This window comes from Sus scrofa, chromosome 13 (assembly GCF_054392235.1).
Source record: "Sus scrofa isolate SSC_HxYL_T2T_F1_AM1 chromosome 13, Sscrofa_HxYL_maternal_Yorkshire_Landrace_v2.0, whole genome shotgun sequence".
Classification (NCBI taxonomy): Eukaryota; Metazoa; Chordata; class Mammalia; order Artiodactyla; family Suidae; genus Sus; species Sus scrofa.
Genome location: NC_139395.1, coordinates 50,720,187 through 50,745,854, shown reverse-complemented (window position 1 = coordinate 50,745,854; position 25,668 = coordinate 50,720,187). Strand labels below are relative to the sequence as shown.

Sequence of the window (25,668 nt, the reverse complement as noted above, 5' to 3'; positions counted from 1 at the left end):
TGAAGATCATTTTGCATTTTAATAGAAAAGAATGTACGTCAGGAAATAGTCATTTACAAACCTGGAAGTGTTTTTGCCTGGATCTGGAGTAAGAATGTCTTAAGAAGAGGTTTGTAAGGTCTTCGTAACAAAGTGTTATTTACAACAACAACAAAAAAAATTAACAGGTTATGTAATCTCGAAAAATTTCAAACTGAAAATTCCTACCAGTCTTTTTGACTTGCAGGGACTCTCTCCCTGCCAAGGTAACTTGACAAAGTCAGTGTAGTTCTGGGAACAGAAAAGGAAGCCTTGATGGGTCTGAAGATCCCAAAGTGGGTCTTCTTTGTCAAGCAGTACAATTGGAGTGTGAGTGCATTCTAATGCAAACTTCAGCCCTCATTCAGGTGCATATAAAAGCCCTCAAAGAGAACACACAGTACAGCAAGGTTTTGTAAAAAGGCAACAATACGATTTGTACAGATCCCAGAAATCATCACTTTGCTCCCCCTGCTCCCCACCCCTCCATTCCCCAGGGGACAAACAGCCGTGAGACTTCATTTACCTGTATGATTATTCCTGTACCAGAAATGCCAAAACGTCCTGTGGGGGCAGCTGAGAAAAACCACATTTCTGAAGTAACCAGCTCCACCTACTCTGCGGTGAACTCATTAGAGGGTTATTAAGTAAAACAAAAGACTGTTGCAACCCACGGGGGATCAGAAGGTACAATATCAAATCATAGAACCCTTGCCCAAAGAAAAGTCTGCAAACAGTCTTCTGGTCTCTCTTGTGTAGAGACAGATCTATAGTGACTCAAAATATTTTAGAGAAATCTCTATGGTGACAAGTTCTTTTGAACTGAAAATTTTACTCCCCAAAGATTTTCACTGAATAAAGGGGAATTGGCTCTATTTCTTCTACTTCTGTATAGCCCGAAGTAAAAATACTAATAGTTTCTAGATTTCAGTGGGGAACTACAATTGTTAGGACCCATGGATATTGCTGCATTTCAAATACGGTACAATAATTACAAAATATAGACCATCTCTTTACAAATACAAATTATAATATATTACAAGTCATGTACAGTAAATCTATAATTTTTAAACAAACTAGCGTATCTAAGTTTACCTGGTTGCAAGTGCATTATTATTCCAGTTTACAGTCACTCTTTAGCCCCACGGTCAGAAGCTTCCCGGGGGAGTGATGCCCTTTCCTGTAAACTGGTCACATCACAGAAAACCCCGTTTATAGGGTCCTGCTCCCCTCTCAGGATGACAGCTGGTAGGGAGGTCCTGATTACACACTGTATTTCAGAACAGCTGAACAGGAATCAGGAAGCAGTGTGTTTTGAGGGGAAAGGGGCTTAAAAATGGATATGCTGGGCCCAGTGAACATCTGATATGCTAGACCGATGGCTGAGGTAATGACACAGGTGTGGTGATCGTCATCACCTTTAAACCTTCCCCACGAGCCTGTGGGCAGTGGGCATGCGCGCCGGACCAGTGGGCGGGGCTTGCCCGATCTCCTCGCTGGTTCTCTCCAGGAGGACTGGACCAGCTCTCCCCCACAGCTGGGGCTGAGCACGTGGGCACCGCTGTCCCCTACCAGGTTTATGGCTTCCTTGAGGCATGACATCACTTGTACAAAAGTCTAATTGAATAGAGACTCCACACTAGTGCCTAAATTTTCCTAACTACGAGGCACTTTTTCCTTGGCCCTCCGGCGCCCCACCTGAGGCCAGAGCCAGTCTGCCGCTCCCTGGGGGCTACAGGGTGGTGATGCAAATCATTTCATCTGCCAGGTCCTCCTCGTCCCTCCCAGGGTCCGGCTCCTCGTCGCTGTAGCCGGGCCCGAAGTCCTGGAGCTCGTAATCCTGCCGGTGTGCGATGGGGCCCACATCCCCGTTGGCCCGGGGATGCATGTTTCCATTCAGCAGGTTGCTGGCTGCACTCTCCATCTCATCAATGGTTAGGTCACAGGCATCGGCGATTTCGTGTTTTGTCGCTGACACAAACTTTGGGTCCCTGGCATACCGTCCTAAGCCTTCAGATATCAGGACCTGTACAGGAAAGAGGGTCCATGGTGTTGACTTAAAAAATATGCACAACTGGAGTTCCCGTCGTGGCGCCGCTGAAAAGAATCCGACAGGGAACCATGAGGTTGTGGGTTCCATCCCTGGCCTTGCTCAGTGGGTTAAGGATCTGGGGTTGCGCTGAGCTGTGGTGCAGGCCGCAGATGCGGCTCGGGTCCTGCATTGCTGTGAGGGGCAGCTGTAGCTCTGATTCGACCCCTAGTCTGGGAACCTTCATATGGAGGATATGTGGCCCTAAAAAAAGAAACAAACAAACAAAAAAACACAAGCTAAACATTGAGAATTAAGTTTTACTGGGGGCAAAATGAGGACCATGGGGTCGGAAGGGCAGCATTTTAGATAGCTTTAAAAAACCGCTCCAAAGAGGTAGGGGGGGATGTTAGTATATATGTGATTTTGGTGAAGGGGGGAGGTACATGCAACCAAGCACACATTTTTACAGAAGGTTGCTGCTAGTCTTGTAAAGACTAGTATTAGTTTGAAGAAGATGTTAGCATGAAGGATTTTAGTGCTTTTATAGATACAAGGAAATGTAAAAATTTGGCTTATAAAATCTTCGGGAAATATTGAACTATATGAAGATTGGTTTTGCCATTTTTCCCAAAGCACAGAGTGCCTCACTCCTGATCTCCACCCTGAGCTCCTTTCAGGACTATTGAGGGTTGGCAGCTTCAGTGGCTCATGATTCAATCCTTATAGAGGCAGATGGCAAGTGCCAATCTCCAGTTCACAATGACATAGATGCAAAATGACAGGAAATCACGTTTGCTAGATCCTATATGTGACAACTAAGGTGAAGGTTAATGGCTTTGAAAATCTAGAGCAGCTCAAAAACTGCACATGGCCCAACAAGAGTAAAACCCCCTGCGGACAAATGTTTCAGTATAAACTAGTCATATTTGCAGAAGCAGCATGCATAAAAGCCAGGTGTAGCTAGTAGAGGAAACCGGCAGTAGTGGTGGTTTTATATTCACACTCTAAATACCAAACTAGTTTCTAAGAAGGGAGCAGTGTCCAGGTTCAAAGCCAGGCTCCCAGAGCCCACCCACCCTCTGGTGGCAGATGGGGGAGCACCCTCACCGCCTCCACCAAGCTGTCTGCGCTCCTCTGCTTGTCGCTGTTTTTGCTGTGGAAGCTGCCAGGGACAGTCAGGCTGGCTGGTGTGAAAGTCCGATAGGAGATGCCCGGCTCATCTGTGTACCACGAGCTGCGGTGCAGGGACGGCAGGCTGCCATTGACCTGGTCCAGGGCCTCTGACCGCTCGACCTGGATCAGGGGGGTGTAGCATGGTGTCCAGTCCCGGTATGACGGCGTCGCCGGAGGGGTGGCCCACGACCGGGTTGAGTGGCTTGGCGAGTACTTCTGGGCTTTACTGGAATCGAGGCCAGCAACTGCCATGATCTGAGGAGAAAGGGAAGTGGGGAGAGCAGAGGTCCTCAGAGGTCCCGACCTTTTGGGCCCCCTCAGAACAGACCAGGCACCAGGCACTGTTTTCCAGGGGCAGCCGCCGATGGGACTTCAAAAGCAAACAAGGACACTGAGTAACAGAATGAACTGGCTATAAAAACAGGACTTTCCAGCAGACTGTGTTTTCTTTTCCCCCAAATCTGTAATGCCTCTCCTATGACTGTTCCCAAGTAGGAATCTGTGGCTAATTCATGAGATTGCTTAGACCCTGGAAGGATCAAAGAAGATGCACAAGCTGTGGGGTATGAATGGCCCACCAAGTTCATTCTGGGTTTGAAAAGGGAAGTGCATTCAGGGCAAAGTGAAGGTGCCCAGTGCTTGGAGGAAAACAGGCTGGTTCTCTTCAGGGCAGCTTGTCCCTGACTGCCACTCTGCTCTGATGCACCAGGGACAAGGCTCTTATTTCTACCTACAGTGCCACCTTGACATCCCACTCTGCAGAGAGGGACCCTGAGGCCCAGTCTCGTGAACCATCCAGGCTTGTGGTCAAATGGGGAGCCAGGAACACCCAAGGGAGGCAGGGCGGGGCAGCAGAGGGAAATGCATTGTCATCCACAAGCCAGTGGAGATAGAGCTTCCTGCTTACTTGGAGTGTGGCACTGCATGGCCTGTGCCTTCCTATGGTTTGTCCTCTGTCCGTGACACAGCAGGACACAAAAATTAACATAAAAATGCAAGGCAGAAAGGGAAAAGGTTGGCACGGAGACCTGAACAGAAACTGAAGTGGCAGCTCGTGTTTTTGTGCTCAGGATGCTCAGGTAAGAAGCTCGAGGGCAGGGCTGGCTCTGGGTGCTCCACGGACTGGGAACTCACTGCACCAGGTACTCCCCTTGACCCACATGGACACAAAAGGACAGCATCTCTAATGGCTCTTTTCAAGGAGAAAAAGTACCATATTCTCATCCTGGAGGCAAAGCCCAACTGAGTGGGCTCTGGCCCCTCACACCATCCAGGACATGGGGTCCCTCCCATCTGGCCACCTTCACTGGACAGGTTCATCTCCCTGGACCACAGCTACCTTGCAGGCAGCTCAGAGGCTCACCTACCTTTGTGACTCCAGGGCCCAGCCTGCACAGGGCTCCATAAATGATGGGACAACCTCTCAGAGCAAAGGACAGCAAAGAGGAAAATTCAGGGTCAGTCAAGTCATCACCATTCTCTGGGGCATGGTTGTCTCAGGCCTTGCCTTCCGTGCTGAGGAAGGGTGTGTGCACCTGGGCTGAGAGCCCAGCTCTGGAAGCTTCCAGCCTTGGATTTGAAAGCCAGCTCAAGGCCACTCACCTTCTATGTGAGCTCAGGGATGTCACCTTTCCTCTGAGAGGCTTGCTCATCCATAAAATAGGGTTTGTGATAGTTTCTATTTGGCGGGATTATTACAGAACTGAACCAGAGTGTATGTGAAGGGTCTTGCCCTCCCCCAGTGCTGGCAGCAAAGGGGACAGGAGTGCCCATAGGCCCCTGGGGGCAGGGCCAGGTGGGCCAGCTCACCTGTTGCTGCATCAGGTGCAGAGGCAGGGCTGTGCGGTGGGGGAAGGCGGGGGATGGCGGGACCTCCTCCTGGCTGCTCTGCCGGCGCAGGCACTCGAAGTTGAAGGAGGATCTCCGGTGGGCTGAGAAGTCAAAGCACACCACGCAGTTGTGAAACAAGCTTGGGTGTGGCCCTGGGGCTCTGGGGACAGGGTGGCCCCCTGGACATTCAACAAGGAGCCCAGGAGGAAACAAGTGGTGCATCCAAGAAGAAGCATTAGGCATTGGAAGTCTCAGAACTTTGGGAGAGTAGATGAAGCAGCTCAACTGAGGGATGTTTTTTAAAAAGTGCAAGTTGATTTCTCATCCCTGCCAAACCAGTTCTCAGGGGGAGAAGCCAGAAGCAGACAGAGGGCAGCTGTTCTGACTCAAAGCCCCTGGCCCTGCATGTGGTGGGGACACAGCATCTCAGGTCAATGACATGAGGTCATTGTAGAATTCCAGAGATGCTTGCTGACTGCCCAGTTCTCACCTTTCAGACCTCCTGAGTGTCTCTGGGGAGAGCATCTTGCGGATACGCCCATGTTGTGTTTATACTTCATCTGCCACCTGCCCTCATAGCTCAACCAGGTAATAACCACACTCTTGTTGGGAAAGACCCAGCTTCCCTAGCCCGGAAGACAAAACATACAAGAAAGGACACCTCACACTTTAAAGAAAGTGGTTCGTTGTCCTGTTAACAGCCACTTTGAAAAGAGGTTTACAAATAGGTTGAGTGCTGACAAGATGATCACAGGACACCAGGCCTGGGAAATTGGTCTGAATTTTGGCCCTGAGCACAGGACAGAGGCCTCGCTAGGACACCACCCCTCACAGGCGCTGGCACCACAGAGCTGCCTCAGTGGCCTTACTGGTGGATTGCAAGGCAGCAATGAATTCACTCCTTTCTAGAACCCTGCTTTCTGAGCTCATGGGGCATTTGTCATACTCCAGCAAAACTCCATACATGCCTCATTTCTGCACTGGAAAACTGCAGGGACTGGCTGGGAGGTGCCCTGGCATCCTGGGACCACAAAGCTGCAGGAGTGGGTTTTTATGACGGCCCAGCTCCCAAAGTGAAAGGAGCCCAGGACGAGCCCTTTTTGGCCACTGCCCAGTGGCGAGGGACCAGACAGACACCAGTCCTGTCTCACGGGCCCTATGCACACCATGGGGCCTGCCAGGCCTCCTCATCCAGCTGCCTTCGTGGGATCCAGACACCTGTCGTCCTCATCAGCCAGCCTTCCCTCGCCGTACCACATGAGGCTGAATTGAAGTGTCTAAAGAGGAAGACAGGCCTCCCTGGTCAGTCCAACTTCTAGGACCCTCCTAGGATCAGATGGGGAGCCAGAGGGTCAAGCCAGGAAAGAAAACCACCATCGCTCTCAGAGAGTGCCTTTCAGTGTCGGAAATGGGTCCACAGATGCCAATTATCTCATTTGCTCTGCACAACCATCACTAATGGAGGAAGTAGTCTCACTATAGCTGAGAACACAGGATTCCATGTTCTCTCTGCCCAAGGTCTGAAAAGATGGGCAATAAGGCAAAAAAAAAAAAATGCATTTAATTTATTCACGCTTGCAAATAAAGAGGGCAGCCACTCTTGCCCGCTCAGGGTCCTTGCTTTACAGATGTGGCGCCTGTGAACGATGGGCATTATTGTGGCCACCAGAGGGAGAAAGGGAGATCACAGGAGAGCAGTGGCACTTAGAGCTGCCAGGGGCCTCCACCCAGCCTGGCCTGTGTGTGTGTCACCCAGTACTGATGGAGCCCAGAACTGCTCTGTTTAGCAGCTTATGTTTGGGGCTGTGAAATTAAATATTAACCATGGAAATGGGTCTGATTATACTCCCCAGCAAGCCTGTGACAGCTGGAGGGACACAGGCCCTGGGCACCACCCAAGTGTACTTACTACTGTGCACGTAGACACACAGAGCCGAGGAGTCCTGGCTGTTTTGGCTTACTGATTAGAGTCCAGCCTCAAAATATTTCTGGCCTCAGAAATGCCAGAAATGGCTACTGTTCAACTCATCCAAATGCCCACATATCCAAAATCAGGATCTGGCAGGGGCCACTGCTGCATTTCCCTGCCTGGCCCCAGTTCCTCCTTGGGGGTGACCCAGATCTCCTAGCCACCTGCACAAGAAAATCAGGTGGGAGAACAGCCAGCCCCTTCTCAGTGGGACAGGAATGCCTGCCCTTGAGGTCACCACTAAGGCCACAACCTATGCTGTGAGTGGAGAGTACTGGCGAGGAGAGCAGAGATGTGGGAAAGGAGGAGGGGTGGTGAGAACCCTCAGGTGCTCCTCAGAGACGTGGGCCTTGGTAAGACACACTTGGGCTCTGGTCCATCCTCCACGCTCTGAAGGTCAATGCTTGTCCGGGGAGTGGGCCTGTCAGCATCATGATGCGTGCCTTGCCTACCTTCAGGGCAGATCCTGAGGTCAAAGGCAATGAAGATGCACAGAAAGCCCCTCATCAGGTCCCACCTACTGTGCAACCGTGGGGCCCCACACTGCCTCTCTGTTCTCAGTGCCGAAGCGTTTCAAGCCGTACTACGTGGCACAGAGATGAGAAAGAAAGGAAGGCCAGTATTATCTCCAATGAAGGGGACAGTCACAAGGCTTGAAGCCCCCTACCCTGACATAGCAGGACCACATCCATCACCACCCTGGGCCAGGGCAGGGGGAGAGGCACACGGCGCTCTGCGAGCCTTCCCCCCAAACAAGAAATCTGGCCTCACATGTTGGGGTGGGAGGTAGTAGGCGTCTCCTTGGAGACCTCCGGGAATCATAGCAAACCGGTGAGTCATCGTCCTCTGAGAAGCTTTGAGGGTGATGGTAGCCTCGAGGCCGCTCAAAGTCTAAGCTGCTGCCTGGATATCGGTTGTAGTAGCCGCAGCCATAGCTTTGCCTGGTGGTCAAAAAGGCAGAGAGAGAGAGAGAGAGAGAGAGCAAAGGGCATGTGAGGTCCTAGTTAACGCGCCCTCTTAGCTGGGACAGACCCCCCTCTAGTCTTCCCACCTCAGTGGACACAGTAGGACGAGCTGAGAACTAGGCAGTCCTCGGCTCCATGGAAGATTCTAGATGGCAAAGGGCTATTACAGGGCAGTTCAGGACAATAGATCTGGGATGGGTGAGGAGCTGGTGTTTTCCCTCCCGGGGCAGCCTCAGACCCGGGTCAGACATGAATCACAGGTGCCCTGCAGGCTTGACTACCACCCACTTGCTTCTTCATGGAGAACCCACTCCTGAGCGTCTGCCCTCGGCCAGGTGCTGGGCAGGGCTCCCGGGACACGAAGGTGCATGAAGCATGGTCCCCACCCTCGAGGAGCTTAGCAAATACTTCTTGCGCACAGGATTCTAATGCAGGCTGGTGCAGGTCAGTGCAGGAAGACAGGGGCTTGACTTCTCTAGTGGCCTGGAGACTATGCTCCTGTTTTGCTTCCCAGGACAGTCTGAGTGCAGTCACAGGTGGTCCATGGCTCCACAAGGAGCAGAGCCCCAGAACCAGGAAGGGGAAAGCTCTCCTAGCAACAGCCCAGGCCCAGCACCCCTCACCTGCTCCCGGTTGGTGAGCTGTCATCCTCGTAACATTCCTCACCACTGAAATACTCCCGCTCCCCCAGGCAGCGGGGGTCCCTGAAGTAGCTGTGGATCTCGGGGTCTTCCCGGCAAATGGTTGGAAACTGCTCATCTCCTGAGTCAGACCTGCAGTTGGGAGAGGGGGCCTGAGTGTTTGGGCAGACAGCAGACAACTCCTATAGCTGAGCCTCTGCAGTGGCCCTGCCAGAGGTGCTCCCACCTCAAGGGAGACTGAAGCCTCTGGCAATGGTGGTGTCGTGTGTAAAATACCAGCAAGGAGTTTCTCTTTCAGTGCCCTGATGATGCTAGTGTCAAACCACCCCCCACCCCAGAGGCCTAATAATCTGGGCAAAGAGCCAGAAAATGGACCTAGAGACCTGCAGTGATGGGTCCCCAGGCCACCTGCTCTGACTCCTACCCTGGCCCAGTGTGACTTCGGAGCCTCAAACAAAGAGGGTCCCACCTTTACACAGCATCTGACCCGGGGTTTTGAATACAGTGTCCTGGGCGGAGAGACTCTCCCTGACAACATCCACTGAGTCTTCAAAGACTGTCCTGCAGCAGGACTGTCATGAGATCTCCCTGAACCTAGCTGTCCTGGCCTCAGTCCTCAGGTCAACCAGCCAGGCTCTGGGACATCATGCCCTCCAAAGAGAGGACTGTGCTTCCTCCAAGCTCGTCCCTCCCTCCCGCCCTCCTCAGGCTCAAGTAACTGCTCATTTCACTTGAGATAATTAAACCAGGAGATCCATCCAACCTGTCCCCAACACGATGACCAACCCACCCCAGATGCAACTGGGTTCAGCGAACATGGAGCAGGCTGCACGACACGTGGCTGGAGGGCTGTCTGGGAGACAAAGGTGGAGGCCTGGCCCCCGGGCTTCAGGAGGTGGGGGGCATGCTTTTATGAAGCCCCCACAAGAGGCTTGATCCCCAAAAGCAGCATGTCTGCCCAGCTCCCCAGGCCGGGGGCTCTCCCAGCACCGTGGTGAGGTCTGCAGGAAGCCTGCGGGCACACTGCTCGTGAACGCCAGTCCTTAGATGGTAACACAGTCTCTGCAGATGTGCATGTGAAAGCACCTCTGCTGAGAAAGAAGCAACCATCTCTGGCGCTGAGTCCACGGCCCTGGGCTGTAACACCCTACGCTAGGCTAGCCAGCTCCCAGGGAGTTCTCATCTCATCTCAGCACTCCCAGAGGCCAGCTGGTCACATTTAGAACATACAGTTTTGAAACATGAACACAGGCAAAGAGCACATACCTAATGTAAGTTTCATAATAGCGGGCTCTATCCAGGAAAGGCATAATATGAGAGGGAGGGAGAAGATAAAAGTTAAATATTTCCAATGACACATGAAAAGCAAATGTCAAGCTACTTCCTAGAGCAGGGGTCAGCAAACTGTGGTTCACCACCCAAGTACGGGTCATTGCCTGTTTTTGTATGGCCCACAAGCTACACGCAGTTTTTTTCTGCTTTTAAAGGAATGAAACAAAATCAAAGGAAGAGAAATCGTTTCTCGCAGGTGACTATACGAAGTTCATGTTTCAGTGGCCACAAATAAAGCTTTATTGGGACCCAGCTGTCCCCACGCATTTACATATTATCTGAGGCTGCTTTCCTGCCACGACAGCCAAGTTGAGTGGCTACAATGGAGACTGTGTGATGCTCTAACCCAAAAATTCTACCTGGCCCTTTCAAGAAAGGTTTGCCAACCCCTGTCCCTGAGTAGGTGGTACAATCGGCATTTGCAGCTGCTGCTGTGTTAAGGGGCATCCCAAAGGCAGGATACAGGGTGGCAGGTGGCCCTTCCTCCTTCAGGTGTGTCAGCCAGTGCCTGGAGAAGCTGCGACCCTGACACACTCACAGTTTCTAACACAAATGCCCATGGGGACTCTCCCGCCCTGTAGCGGAGCACAGGGGAGAAAGGCCCGCCTTGGACCAACACCATGTTACCAAGTGCAAACACATTTTAAAGGTTACCTTTTAATACTGGACCTTCTGTGAGGCTCACGGCCATGCTTGTGGGAGGAATGATGCCCATTTTCAGACACATGCTCAAGATTCCCAATGCTGGGCCGCTTTCCGGGGACAACTTTGGACATATTGGCATTATTGAGATTGGCATTTGTTGAGCTGGGAACTTGCTTTCCTATGGAATTATGGTTATGATGGTTATGACACACCGAATTTCCTGCTGGAGGAAACAGCGGTTTCTCAGTATCACTTGCAGGTGGAATTGAAGGCCTTTGGACATGCAGGGGACGGTGGGTGGTATTGGTCTGCTGAAGGGACTCTCTCCTATCACTATTAACATGATTGACATGGTTTCCAAGCAGGGCACCATTTCTCTGCAAAATAATGGGAGACAACACCAGGTAATTTAACAAATATTTGATGCAGGCTAGCTATGTTAGGTAACTTTTTTTTCTACACGAACAACAAATTCTAGGTAAGCTCCGTAGGATCCCTGTAAAGCAATCTGAGTGTCTCCGTGATCGGGGTGACTGGGTGTGGCAGCTGGTCCCCCTGAAATGAGGAAGGTTAACGATTCCTGAGCTGGGGAGCAAGCGCTCGGCTGTAGTGTGCTCTTCTGGTTGCTCCAAGGCGAGCCGACTTTTGCCCCTTGAGGAGCGCTTGAGGCTGGGCGGCAGGCATGTCTCTTGGGCCGGGGGGCTGGGAAGCGGAGGGCCGGCTGGAAGATCACAGAGTTGGGCCCCGGGGGAAGAAAGGGGTAGGGAGGGCCAGCAGCTGCTAGAAAGACCCAGGATGGTCGTCCACACCGCTTGGTGGTTGTGACCAAGCTCCTCCGAAGTGGCTGGTGCGGGGCAGAGGAGCAAGCTCAGGGAAGGGGCAGGCCTGGCCCTAGAAGGGGTGCTGGTGAATGGGGAGGGTCTGCTGCAGGAGGCGTGGTCCGCAAGCCCCAATAAGCCCTGGGGCCGGCGTTCGTTCTCCAGGTTCTTTTGCGGATCGTTAACTCCCCAAACCGGACTCCTGCCCCACTATTTCCAAGTGGCCAGTGTGTAGCTAGGCGTGGAATAATTACTTTGAATACATCTTCTTCTTCTTCGCGTTTTGTTTCCTCCGGCTCATCATCTTGCAAATCACATGATATAGCACGCCGGATTTCTGGCCCAATGTCGTGCAGTGTCCTTAATCCCGCCTAGATCAATGAAAATGGCAAAACAGGTTAGCCAACGTGGGTGGCCTGGGCCCCAGCTGGGTCCTGGCTTTGCTCCTGCCTGATTCAGCTGTGGGAGGGGAAGGTTTCTCCAAAGGACAGTCCAGGGAACTGACCACTAACTGAAGGTAACTCAAGGTGTCTCTGGAGCCTCACGGGGTGTAGGGTGTGGTCAGAAGTTCAAGATGGTCCTGGGCTGGGATGCGTGAGGCCAGTGACCTCCTTTTTAGATCCTCCCACTTGCAGGGAACAGGGCCTGGTTACTAGTGCTAGGGTCTGCCGTGGCCAAGAGCCCAGGCCCGAGTCTAAATGACAGTCTACACAGGGATGGCCTTCAGAGCGTCATCTCCTGGAGCCCCAGACAGGGCAGGGAGTGTGGCCTGGCTCTTCTACAGGGAGGTGGCGAAGACTCGCTGGCTGTGTCCAGGATGATGACACCTAGTGCCGGTGCCTGAGGGCAAGCACACCACGCAGCCATCAGGGCCACTGGTTCTGCCACGAAGCCATGTAAGGAGGGAGTGACACAACACACTGCAACCACCAGCCACTCAGGACCATGACACAATGGATGGATATGCACAGACCTGGGCCGCTGTGCAGGGCCAGCCTCCGTAAGATCTGTGGGTGCCCTGGTCTGCCGTCTGTGCTCAGGCTGAGAACTTGCCAGCAGTCAGCTCCCCCGCTTGAAGACCATGACACATAGAAGGGGCTCACTGGCCTCTGGCAACAGTGCAAGAACCGCCAGGTGATCCCTCCAGGCCCCTCATAGACCTTCTGCATTTCTCCCAGGCCCTCCTCACCCTGGGCTTGGGAGAAGCCCTTCTGTTGTACCCACTTTCATGAAGGAGCGATTTGAGACACTTAGGGACTATATGGGGAAGGGGTATTGCTGGCTCTGAAAAAATTATGATGGTTTGACCATCAGTCTGAAGAAAAATGACATGCTAACAGGACAGTACAACTATTCCATCCTTTGCCATCAAAAGGCAGATATATGAAAGGGGCATTTCCTCCCTGCCGCCTGCCCAAGGCCACCCGTCCTGCATCTGGATGGCAACCCCCACTTACTGGCAGGGTGCATCTCAGCAGCCACTGAAGGCATGGAGAACATCTGAGATTCTGGCTTTGGGGGTCTCCACCTGGAGCTAATACTCCCCAGTGCCAGGGCGGCCTGCAGAGGAGGGGGCCACTTTGTGCCCCTCCTCCACTACCCCCAGCAGTAGGTGGGTGCAGGACACAGACTAAGCATTGAGACATGTTTGGCAGTGGAGGCAGTGGGAGGGGGGTGGCAGGGCAGAAGGGATAATGGCCACAGAGCCCACAGGGCTGAGCCCACTCCAGTGGGAATCTCAGACTGGTCTTCTGCAGATATCAGGGGTAGAGAAGTTAATTTAGAATGGAAAGTTGTGGGGAACTTCCCAGGAGGCGCGTATAAAACTGGCCTGTTTTAGCATGCAGCCTATGAGAGGTTGCTTTTAAAGGCTCAGCAGGCTGGGTCTGGTTTGAACCATTCTTCGAAGACAGGAGTAGCAGATCTTTCCATTTTATGAATGGTGGGGGTGAAAGAGCTGACTGGAGACAAAGCTGTAAGGTTCCCAGCTAGGAATGCTGTGGCCTTACAGGGGAGCGACACACGTGTCCTAAGGCCAAACCCAGAACAGTTCATGGTGTGGTCAGGAAGGCTGCCCCTCACTGTCCTGTCCTTCTGATGACAGGCACAAGACGCACACACATACGTATGCACATGCCCATGCATACACACACAGCTGCACACTCACGCACACACACTCACATACCCCCATGCACGCACACACACACACTCACTCTTTCCCTCTTAAGATCCCCGCCTCCAGCACATCTGAGCCTGGGAACCATCTGGCTTGGAGGCAGACCCACACCATTCTCAGGGAAACATCAAGAAGGCGACTCTAATGCCAAGTGGGTGAAAGCTCCTGCCCAGCAGGGCTGCAGGCCTGTGCAGCAGGGTCAAGCCCAGCAGTAGTGAAGAGCCTGCAATGCATCCAGGCTGCATTTTTTAGGGCACAATTATCAAGGGAAGATAAACCAAGCCAGGGTTTCACCATCTGATTTTGGATCACTGGGAAGGAACAAAGGGCTGTTACTTAGCTGAGGCTCCGCAACAAGAGACCAATTTTGAGATACCCACTGCCATTGCCACAAAACATACACAGGTGACAATGCACCAAGTCGACACTCCCAGGTAAATTATATACGTTAACCCATGTCCCGAGGCAGTGTGGGCTAGAAACACTGTTTAAATCACAAGAGATAATCCTATTCACTGTCATTCAACTGATTGGACTAGGTCTGATTAGAAGAAATAGAAAACTATTTATTTGGATAATTTTTAACATCATCCTCTGTTGACGGGTTGACATTTCACTGAAATACACATATAACATAACTGTATAACAAAAACAAAAACTGTCTCCAGCATGTCTTCAGTGATACACAAGATTAGGAGAGAGCAGTGAACAGACATAGGACAGAGAATTTGTTTGCAACATAAAATCACGGAGAAAACTGAGAGGTGGCCAAGAAGCCACTGCCAAAGACAAATAACAACAACATGTTTATTAAAGAGACAGCAAAGGAGGAGAGAAGGCGTCACTCTTCCCGGACAGGAAAGCAGAGACTTAGAAATCCTGATTACATTTATCTTGCTCCATGCAGGAAGACGCACACCTTCTAAGAGTCAGGGACTGACTTTGCTCTTTCACAGGGGATCTGAGGAAGGGCAGGGCGGTGGGCGGGCGAGGGAGGGGGAGGCGGGGAATACTACAAGGAGTAGGGGCATCTGCCACGGTGGGTAATGAGGGAAACGGATGTTCCCAAACTTGAACTGAAACGAAGCTTAAACACAGCACCCTGAATTTATTACATATCACAAAACATGATAATGAAAATTTTTCTAGCACACATATCAGGCTAAAAGGTAGCTTAGGCTGTTCCAAAAATTCCATAGGCACAAGTTCCAATTCCCAAAGCGCAGAAATCTATCTTAAACCCTTGAAATAAATTTACTTTTTTTCCCCACAGCCCTTAAAAAAAAGAACTTTTTTTTTCTTGAAATGAATACTTGACAATCCATAAAATTATCTATCCTTTCATGTGTCATCTCTGTGTCTACCTCTATTAGCAAAATACTATTTGAATTTGAAATGCGGTCATTAGCACTTAAACCAACACAATCAAAGCCATTATAAGATCATCCCATTAACATCACAGTAGAATTATTGTTCTGAATAAACACAGAATTGCTATAAAATATAAACATTATTGATTTAAGATGTCCAATCATATAAAATATTAAACAGAATCAAGCCTAGTTTCTGGTTGATTTTTAAATGCTAGATGTTCTCATAAGTATTTTGTTAAAAAAAGAGATGTTGGCGCTTTGCCTGTAGATGGCTGCTTTAAATTTTAGACACCATTTAATTGGAATTTTATAGATATTTTTTACTCTACTGAATGATTAAGTCACCAAAAGAAAAAAAAAAAAATCCCCCAAACAATAAAATCTCTCTAAGTATTTCTGAAGCAATAGCATAAAAGTATGATATTTGACCCTCCAAAAGGAACATTCATTTACCTTCCTTTCTCTTGCCCAGTTTCCGGGTTAAGTTTTTCCTACCTGGTACATTTGAAATGCTTTCAGTGCCTGTCCCCCTAAGCTAGTGCCACCAGACACACCAGTCATCTGTCAGCTCCCAGCATGTAGAGACGCCCAGAAACCCCTCCTGAACCTACACTGTAACAGTGCAGATAGGAGATGCGAGTCTCCAGTCGGGGCCGGCCCAGGCCATTCATCTTCGGGTCTGAGTGCCAGGCTTTCAGGCTCCTAGGCTCCAGCCAAAGAGCCCTCATCTGGCAGAGCCAGATCTCTATCAGAGGCAGGTCTCCCTTAGCCGGGGCTGGTCCCACATGGTCATCTCGTTAAAGACGAGCTCTGGTTAACCTTGAGCAGGATTCTGTCGGGACCCAATCAGAAAGGATCATTTTAGAGAGCTCCCCCAGCAGAGACGACTGGAGACTGGCTTCTCAGAGAATACACCTGCTCATCTACAAGCTGTCCCCTACCTCCCCCGCATGCCCACGTGCACGCACATCACACACAGGCACACCCCTTCTTTTGTCACTGCTCTTTGCCGACGAAAATGGGAGGGTGTGGCCTTTGCGTCCATTATGAACAGTCTGTGAGTATAACGGGCTAGAGTCACCAGCACAGCACTCCCGTGAGTCATGCCCAGTGATTCCCACCCTCACTGAAAGGTCAGCTGTAACCTCACCCTATAAGTTATCCTGGGGGTGGCCCTCAGCTGTATACATTGAGTTTGTTACCTTCACTCGGAAGGATAAACAAAACTTAAGAAAAAAATTGCCTAAAGCGATCTCTGACATTTTCCCTGCGAGTGATCTGACACAGCTATCTGTTCCAGTTCCACCTTGACTCTTGGTTGTAGTTTTAACACCAGAATTGGAGAAATGCCTGTAGTGTGCTGATAACAGAGAGGGTATTACTTAAAATGGGGGCTTCACAGAAATGGCAAATCATGACTTCTATTCTGATTAGCATCTTTGTACCTGTCACTGATAGCACATCATTTATCCCATATCCCAGGAGGGCGGGGGGGTGGGACAGGATTATCCCCATTTGGTTAAATGACCTGCCCACACAAGCGAAGGCTCAGCTAGGAATCTTGATCCCTAGGCCTGCTGTTCCAGTGACACCATGCGGCCCCATCTTGCTGGGTCCAAGGGAAGAGTCGCAATCACACACTCACTTATGACTGTGATCCCCCGTGACTGTGTGGTGCTGTCCAATCAAGGTGCACCTTCTGTCCACTAACTTCACAGTGGTCTGGTATCGCTAGGTCAACATGGCACTAATAGATGATCACCAGGTATCACGAAAACGGATCCTATGCTCAGCATACATCCTGTCTCCACCACGCCACTCTGAGCTGAGAGCCTTACCAACACTTAACTATCACACTCTACTTTAGACCATGGTTCCTCCAGATCAGCACAGGCAGTGAGACGGGGCCTGAGGGTGAGACTCTTGGTCTGAACTTGGCCAGACCCCTGGGACCCAGGCGGTTCTGTGTCCAGATGAGTAGGCCAGGGTTGAGGATGGGGCCTGGCGGGAGGGGGGAGGGAGGGGCGGCGGTTCAAGGTGGGGGCAGTGGTCTACACAGGAGATGGTAAAAAGGCTCCAGCACCCTTTTCCTTTAGGGGGAATATGGGGTCAATCCCCCAGAGCAGCAGTTCTCAAAGTGCGGCCCAAGGACCCTGGGGCCCCCTGAGACCTCCTCAGGGACCCATGAGGTCATTGTGATTTGCATAAGACTGGGATGCTCTCGGCTCCAAACACTCTCCATCCCTCGGCGGCGGCGGCACACACACAGCGAGAGCACAGCAGCATTTTTCAAAGGCTGCAGGAGCCTCGAGGATCTCAGCTCTCTAGCATCTTTGTGCTTGCATATTCAGTGTTTTAAAAATCTCTGTTTTAATTCCTAATGCAGTAAATATTGATACATTAGGGTCCTCAATACTTTTCAAGAGCATAAAAAGTTCCTGAGACCAAAAAGTTTGAGAACTGCTGATAACCGGCCCTCAGACAGGCAACCTCATCTTTCTTTCTCAGGCGCTAGGCTCTTCCCTCATCTGGGATTCCTGTAACTCCACTGACCTTTCTCTACTTTTGAAAGAAGCGTTCTTCTCGTGGCTTCTCCAAGCCAACCTCTGGCACAGGTAGCCTTCACTGTGCCTTAGAATGATGTGCCCTCTGACTGCCCCAAATAGCCACCTCTCCTAGGGCTACGGTGTGCCAGGGAGAACTGGCACAGGTACCTACCCAACCAAGGAACTGTGGGTGTTAGCCAGCTGCCGGCCAGGGACAACTGAATCAGGATAATTTGGGCTGGTGAGGGTACCAGGTGGGTATTAGGCAATAACACACCACAGTCAGACTCTTCGCTGTTATATAATGCAACTTTCCTTAGCTTCTTTTCAGTAATTCTATCATCTCAAAGACTTGTGAAAATAATAACTACTATTCTCAGAGAGGAAGGATCTCCTGCCTTGAAGGGGAGAGAATCCAGTTGCCCATAATCCTGTGGCTCAATTTAGTTTTTAATTAGGTCACACCCTAGAATAAGCTATTTGAGAAGAGCCTGAGGCCGCATCTTACAGCTGCTTCCCGACAACACGGGCCTGCATCATGTCCTCCATCCAGGAGCTTAAGATTTTAGCACCATGGATTCTGGTGTCGGGCACCGAGTTTGCTGAGTGGGTCTGGGAAGATTCTGACACGATTACCTTGAGTCACCTCTTACAACTTTACTACACTGAAAGCTATCCTCTCCTGCCAACGTTTTAGGAGAAAAAACAGACATGTCTGCAGTTTGACTGAAACCAAGTTTCAGAGAAGCCTGGTTTCCCTTTTGAGCAGAGGTGGCGGGAGGTGGCCTCATTTCTGATTGTCCTTCATGAACTGGCCTCAGCTACCAACCACCGCCAGGGCTATCACTCAGCAGCACAGCCAGGCCCAGGGAATGGGGGCAAGATGTTCTCTCTTCATTTAAACCACTCCCTGAACCCCACTTGGAAAGTCAGTGCTTTCCAGCCTTGGCTGATTTGGATGGACTGTGGAGAAAGGCATGTGGAAACACCAGCCGCATGAATTGCTCGGGGCTGCTCAGCTGGGGCTTTGTCATAGAGACTTAGATCTAGGAGGCAGTCACCTGGGCCTCTGAGATGGGGGCACAGACACGGGGGTGGGCACATACACTCCCTTCAGGGTCTAGTAAACTTGACATCAGAGTTAGTCAGAGACCAGAGAGATCATTGGATACTGGATAAATGCCTTACCTGTGCCCACAGGGCTGACCTGCTTCCTTTTCGGAGATACACCAAAATACACCAAATGCTTAACGGGCACATCCCAGGCACTACCCAGTCAGAGCAGAGGGGGCCCTCCAGACCAGAAGAAGGTCCATGAGGTCCCCGCCAGGCTAGGCATCTAGCCCTTTAGTTACTGGATCACGGAGGGGTTTGGGGTGAGGCTGGGATGTTTGCCAGGGCCTGAGGAGACTCAACGTGCTGGGGCCGTGGCCGTCGACTAGCAGCTACAGACCTGCTTCAAGATCTGCATAGGCATCCAATTGACTGGAATGAGCTGGCCAACTTTCAACCCCATCACTACGTCACCACCCATGCATGGTGCTGTGTCCTCTGGCCCCAAGACCTCTGCTGGGAGAATCCAGAAAACCCACCACGCATGGCTAGACTTACGACAGTCTGCACACGTGGGAGCAGAATCGGGGGCCAGGCCTGTTTCCATAGTGGGACCAGGGAGTCCACTTAAGTCCAGAGGGGTCAAATCATTTGGCATGGTGAGCCACTGGGGCCAAAGGGCAAAGGTCACGGCACAGAAGACATCATTGGAGCAGACCTTGAGGCTGGGAGGGACCCTGTCAGTCATGCACAGGACGGGCCTGGAGGACTTCCATGATCACTGTGCTTCCCAATGCTTTCCCGCCTGCTTGCTGGTGGCCCAGCACAGCCAGGAGGGGCCAGGCTTCCCCACACTCTGGGGCTCTCCGTGGCCTGTGTGCATGCACACATGCACGCGGCCACCAGTCTGCACCAGCCAGGGCTGGTAACCCTTCTCTTCTCTAGTCACTTCAGAAATTTCAAGTTTTTGCACGAAGGTTACTTTTGAATTTGGACCTGGAAATGTAAATTGGCTCCTCTGGGTCTCTCGGGCTCTGCATCGGGTGTACCAACTCCACAACCATTGTTTAGAATGGGCTGAAAATTTCAGATGGGACCCCCTCTCGAAGCAACTTCTGGGGCAAAAATCTACTCTTCATAATAGGTGGAAACACAACCTGCAGAGTTACTTCGGTTTACTTCTTTACGCGTTTCCTAGGTATCTCAAGAGGGGGAGAATTCTCTTTCTCAATGGATCACTACATTTGAGAACAGAAAAGAGGTCAAAGAAAAACAAGAATTTCTTAAAGTTCTGGTAGTAAACAGGCATACGATATTATTATTGTTGTAGTCTTAATAATAAGCAATTATACGTTCAAAGTGCTTTACAATCACTTAGCTATTCCTCACAACAGCCCTGTGAGGTAGGTCGACATTAGTACCCCCATTTTACAGATGGGGAAACTGAGGCACAGAGAGGTTAAGTGTCTTGCCCAAGGTCACACAGCAAGTGAACGCTGGAGCTGGGACTGGAACCCAGGTTCCCTGACTCCCAGTGTCCTTGAAACTAGACCACATTGCTTCCAAAGACGCATCCCCAGACTGGCTTTGAATTAAAGACGGACAATGTCGGATGAGGTTTGGGTGTGGTGGTATTTCCCGCGGACGCGTTAAGATGGAACCTGAGGTGTTGCCTGGGTTGGTCTGGGCATGCAGGTGTTATGTGTTAGTTTAAATGGTGTGTCTGAGCTTCCTGTCCCGCCCACGTCTCACCGCATCCTGCACTGGTCCCTGCAGAGAGCGGAGCTGGATGGTCAGGAGATCATGACGGACTGGCATATATAAAAGGAACTCTGTCAGCTCAGTGCCAAGGGGCCTGCCAGTCTTTGGTGTTTCGGGCAAACTAGGGATGCAGGACTTTGGAATGGAGTCAGCTGCCCACCTTAGGCAGGTCTGCTTAATCTTTTTATTAATTTTTTTTTTTTTTTTTTTTTTTTTTTTTTTTTTTTACTGGCCAGCATCAGGAAGTTGTGTTCATTTCATTTCTCTGTGGGGCGGCTGCCCCCCTCCTTTGCTCTCTCTCCCTCTTTCCCTTTCTCTGAGTCTCTGCTTGGAAGGGCAAACTGTTAAGCCTTGCAGGTTCCCTTTCATGAAAAGGAGCCACCGTGAGCAGCGTCCGCGACAGGAGGCCACGGCTCCGCAGTTGAGCCACGGCCCTGCTTCCACCTTCTGGAGGAGTGCTTTGCTCGGAAGGGGCCTCCCTGGGGCCTTGGATTTGCTTTTTCCTGCATTTCTCCCGAAATGCTGTTTCAGTAGAAATAAGCCCACTTGAGACTTTTCCCCTTTCAAGGCCTTAGCCACAAACGCCTTCCGACTAACGAGCTTGGTGCTGTAGCTCAGGCCGAAAATTCTAAAGCATCCGTTCAAGCATCTGAAACAAATGAATCAGCCAGTGAAATCTCATCTGTTAGCATCTGTTCTTCTCTTAGATTAAAAAAATTAAAAAAAAAAAAAAGCCTTTTATGGCTTTCGATGGAATCTGCTTTAAAAAAAAGACCAAAAAAAAAAAAAAATCCTGCTACTAAATCTTTAGGCTAAGGTGACTAAATAACAGGGCTCCAATACTCTAGAGTTTCAGTATCTGTGGAGTATCCCATTTGCCTCAGTCTTTATGCCGGAGTCTCTCCAAGGAGGCCACATCAGGGCTGAGAGTCACTCACTTCTGGTCCACCACCCACCTTTCCGCTGTGCCACCTACATCATCAGCTGTCAACTGGGGCTTATTCTCTACAAGCTTAAGCCCAACTTCCAAACAGGTAAGAAAAAAAAAAATAGACTATCCCTCTGAAGTCTTCCTGTCATGAAGGTGGACAGGCTCCTGTCTGAGGTAAGTAGAGAAGAGTCTCCTCAGATTCCACCAGAGTGTCCTTTGCATAAAGGAAATCCTTGCACTTTGAAAGAAATGAACAAAACTTTCCCCACTTTGGGATTTTTTTTTTCTTTTTCTGTTCTTTGTGATACTGGGCTGATTCGTGTCCATATCTTGCCTGGAATTCCTCATCTAGGAGGTCTGATGGGGCATTACTGTTTGCTGGGGAGGGGACAGGGTTTCTGTGGCTGCAGAGCTGTGTTCCTTTATTTGCTTGCTCCTTGTGGAAATTTGCAGGTCACTGGGATGCAGCAACAATGGATGGAGAGCAAAGGCTGGGTCAAACTAAAGTGAACATGGCATGTAGGGAATGAGTGAGAGGAAAAGAAAAAAAAGAAAGAAAGAAAAGCCTGATGCAACTTCTCTCTGATTCCCCCTGGACAGGGGCTGGAGAGAAGGCTGGCTTTAATGGTGATGACGCATGGACAGATGGAAACTGCACACTCACTCAGACCACAGAGGCCAGAGGACACAGGTGCTTTGAGCTCCAACCCACATGTGGATCCAGGAGCTCCTCAAGCCCCCTCCCCCATGTAGAAGGGGCACTGCGGTTGGTCTGAACAGAGGGAGGCCGGATGGAGCCCCCAGGGTTGACAACCAGAGTGCATCTGTGTGCCCTTGAAAACCACTCCATTGCGGGGAGGTGGGGGAGCAGAGAAGGTGGGCCAGCTCAGATTGAGCTCAGACAGACTGCATTCTACACAGCACAAGCACGCACTGGCCTACATCCTGATGCCTGCGCTCACCCTCGATGCCCCCACTCCACTTTCCATTAGCAATTGGGTCATGGCACCCCCAGCACAGGAATGGGCAATACACCCCACTTCTTGCCAGACCATGCCCACTTTGGGGAGCTTCCTTGGGGGTCTGTGTACTCATGCAAGCAATGAGTACAATTTCTCCTCCCACTACCATGGGACCCATTTCCCTAACTGCCATGTCGTCCTGGAATATTTCCTCAATGCAGAAAGGAAGTGCCTCGTCGTGCTAATTAAATGTAGAGTGACAAATCACATTTAAAGCCCTTTCTGGAGCAGAGGAAGCCAAAAACGTAATGAGAATTATCCTTCAAGGAGACAAAAATTTTCTGTTTTTAATGTCTGCTGCAGAATCAAAGGTATTTTCAGAATATATCTGTCAGAATTATGAACACAACTTAATTTTCTAGGCTGGGTACTCAACATAAATTATAGTCACAGCCTCAACTCCCAGTGGAACCATGTGAAAATGTGTTGATATTAGTATCCAATTGAAAATATTTTAATTTCACCAAGGAAAAGAAACTTTCTATAAACAATGCCACTGAATCAGGAGAAAAACATTATTGTGACACAATGTAACAGAGCCTTTTAACCCACACCATATAAATGTAGCTTTTGCATTGTTTGAACCTTCAACTTAAAGATTCAGTGAAACCCACCCTTGAAATGTGATCATTAATTCCTACCCTGCGATGTTCAGATTTTAAAGCATCCAAACACCATATCCAGCCACCAAAGCGAGCACCGAAGCCATCTAATTAGAACTCTTGGGGACAGAGGAAGGGTATTCCAGGCCATCCTACACGCCTTCCACAGAAAAGCAAAGGGTCTCATGGCACAGTGCTACCTTGGTTATTGTAAATTACGACACAGCTATCAATGAGCGTATGTTTCCCCCTTCAGAAAAGTCATCAAGATCCACCACACCCACCAACTGGAATCTGAACACAGCAAGCAGCTCCGAGATACTCTGAAATCTGGCTAGCCTGGTCCTCCAGGCTCAGGGCTGCTTTAGAGAAGGACCTGAAGGAATATGTGAATCACTCCCTCTCCTTGCACCCAGTTTGAACACATCACCCTCTAGAACACATGGACCAGACCTGTACAAATTTGCAAACAGGTCTTTTCAGTGTGCTGGTCTCTCCAAGGCTATCTGAACTCTGATCAGGAGAAGAGCTGTCACTTTTGCAAACTGGGTCAGCCAGGGGTGAAAGGGCTTTACTCAAATTCCACAACCTGAGATTGCAAGCAGCTATTCGAGCCTGGGATTCACTAGGCTATCTTTAAGAGATGTGATCAGAGGAAGAGAGAGCAGAAATTGTCTTTGGTCAGATTCAGCATCCATTCTCCTGCCTGCCCACGGCAGAGCTCAGGTTTCATCATGAATCAAGAGGTCACTGTCACACAAGGTCCTCTCCTAACCCACCATAGGCACACACACCACCCCTCTTCCTTCACTCATTCATCGTCATTCAAGTTTCATTCTCTCTCAGCGAGATCACAGACAAGCCTTCACTTTGGTAAACACCATCCTTTAGAACACAAAACAGCGCTGGGCATTTCCCCTCTCCCCGCCCCCAAAGTGAAAGGCTATTCCATGTTGAACCTTACCCATACCAAAAAGGTCCAATTTAAGACACATTCTGATAACAGGGACATAAAAGGGATTTTAGAGTAAGTAAATTTAAAAGGAAAACATTCTTTCTCGTATTCGTGATGGGCATAACACACTCCAGACGACAGAGATGACAGGGCTTTGGATTAATGTGGACAGTAGTTTCGGACTGCTTGCCAACTTGGGTGTCTGTAGTCCTCAGCATCTTTCCCTCCTTCCTTCTCCACCCTGCTTCCCCATCACAGTGCTCACAAACTTCCCTTCTTAGCGTCTCTTCCTGCAGGTCTCCATTAGGACGTCCCCTCCCCACACACCTGCTTCCCACCCAGGGCTCTGGGCTTACCTAGGATTTTATACCCTCAGACGTGCAAACCCTGGTTAGAACCAGAGGTTCCTGAAACCACATCTACCCTCCAGGAGCCTGGGCAGAGGGCATAGGGACCAGAGGCTGGCCAGTTTGTGCGAGAACAGCATTTGCACAGCAAGCCTCAGGGCCGTCAGGAGACGACACACAGAGACAGACACACTGCGCACACACACCCACGCACACACAAGCACACACGCACTAGGAGGTGATGGATGTTACTGAGATGGACCGAAAACCAACAAGCAGTGGGGTAAGAAACAAACAGAAACAAAACAAAGCACTTGCGTTCAGATGGAAAGCTGTTTCATGGCAGCTGGGGCCCGGGCCCGGGGCCGGGGGAAGGTGGGTGCCTGCTCAGAGGACGCTGCCTTTGGAGAAGCCTGGGGGAGATGGGGTGCGAGGGCAGCTCTGGCTCCCCTCCCACCAGGCGTGTGCCTTGGCCGCTGTCCTGGGGGTCCTGCCCCCCGGGCCGGGCCGCAGTGGACGCCGATCTGATTGGGGGGCACGACAAGAGAAAGCAGGGAGGGGGAGGCACTTACCTGGTGGCCCAGAAATGGCTAGTCCACATTTGGGGGAGGGTGCAGTATCTCAGTTTAAACAAAATCCTGGTGGAACTGCTCAACCATGAATAGTCAGCTCTCTAGTGTTTCAAATAAGCTCGTAAAATGGTTAGTGAAAAAGAGAAAAAGACAAAACAATAATTCACCTGTAGGGCAATTGTGCTGTTCTTCGCAGGGTATTTTCCCACCAGTCCTTGTTCTTTCCGTTTCTTGAATTTCCTAAAGTAGTCCTGTATCAGGAAAGTGGCATAGAACTTCCCCACGGTTACCTCATCATCTAAACGGAGAGACCAGACAGAGCTCTCCCGAATCAGCACGTTTGCAGCAAGAGCCTAAAAGCTGGCTTCTGGCTAGGGGTGGGGGAGGGGCAGGACCGGGCAGGAGGCACTGAGCTCTGGGCTTAGGACACAGGGGACTAAATCTAGCGAAAAGCGAGGTTGTGCAAAGCAGTTAAGGCTCAAAATTTGAGTCAGTTACATCAACCGATACTCAAAAGTGCAGAAAAGAATATACCGGTCATGAGTTTTCATAGAGCAGCGTATTAGTAACACCATGGAGTGCCGTCTTGGTTATTGACTCAAAACAAAAAAATTACACAACAAAAAAAAGGTTCCATGGGTCATATTTTCACCCCTTGTGCATAGGGATTTGCATGTGTAATTACCACGAATACTAAGGACAATTAACCATCCAAATCCCAATGCCTGGAGATAAAGATAGAGACCTCAGAAAGGTGACAGACAAGCTCGGAAAGAGAGGACATTTCCGAAAAGTGACTGCAGACCCAGAGATTCATGTGCCCCCTTAATGCTCTGCCAATAGCCTCCATGTGCCATTTCTCGGTCTGTAATTCAGATCTGCTTGCTTTCAATACTGCAAGTGACAG

General features: G+C 50.4%; 1 protein-coding gene across 50 annotated transcripts in view; it reads right to left on the bottom strand.

Annotated features, from left to right (window-relative positions):
* The window catches only part of CACNA1D (calcium voltage-gated channel subunit alpha1 D), a 330,381-nt gene continuing 304,713 nt past the window's right edge, over nucleotides 1-25,668 (bottom strand). For 31 of the 50 annotated variants that reach the window (XM_084988617.1, XM_084988603.1, XM_013981783.3 and 28 more), the window contains 9 exons: nucleotides 24,929-25,059; nucleotides 11,678-11,794; nucleotides 10,615-10,982; nucleotides 9,895-9,921; nucleotides 8,611-8,760; nucleotides 7,794-7,963; nucleotides 5,033-5,154; nucleotides 3,158-3,478; nucleotides 1-2,044 (listed from right to left, as the gene is read on the bottom strand). In XM_084988617.1, coding sequence (XP_084844743.1) covers nucleotides 1,751-2,044; nucleotides 3,158-3,478; nucleotides 5,033-5,154; nucleotides 7,794-7,963; nucleotides 8,611-8,760; nucleotides 9,895-9,921; nucleotides 10,615-10,982; nucleotides 11,678-11,794; nucleotides 24,929-25,059 — 1,700 coding nt within the window. In that variant the 3' untranslated portion in view covers nucleotides 1-1,750. Of the gene's footprint in view, nucleotides 2,045-3,157; nucleotides 3,479-5,032; nucleotides 5,155-7,793; nucleotides 7,964-8,610; nucleotides 8,761-9,894; nucleotides 9,922-10,614; nucleotides 10,983-11,677; nucleotides 11,795-20,513; nucleotides 20,982-24,928; nucleotides 25,060-25,668 lie in introns of those variants that run through there. The other 19 variants (XM_084988621.1, XM_084988615.1, XM_084988588.1 and 16 more) reach the window with 6 other exon arrangements.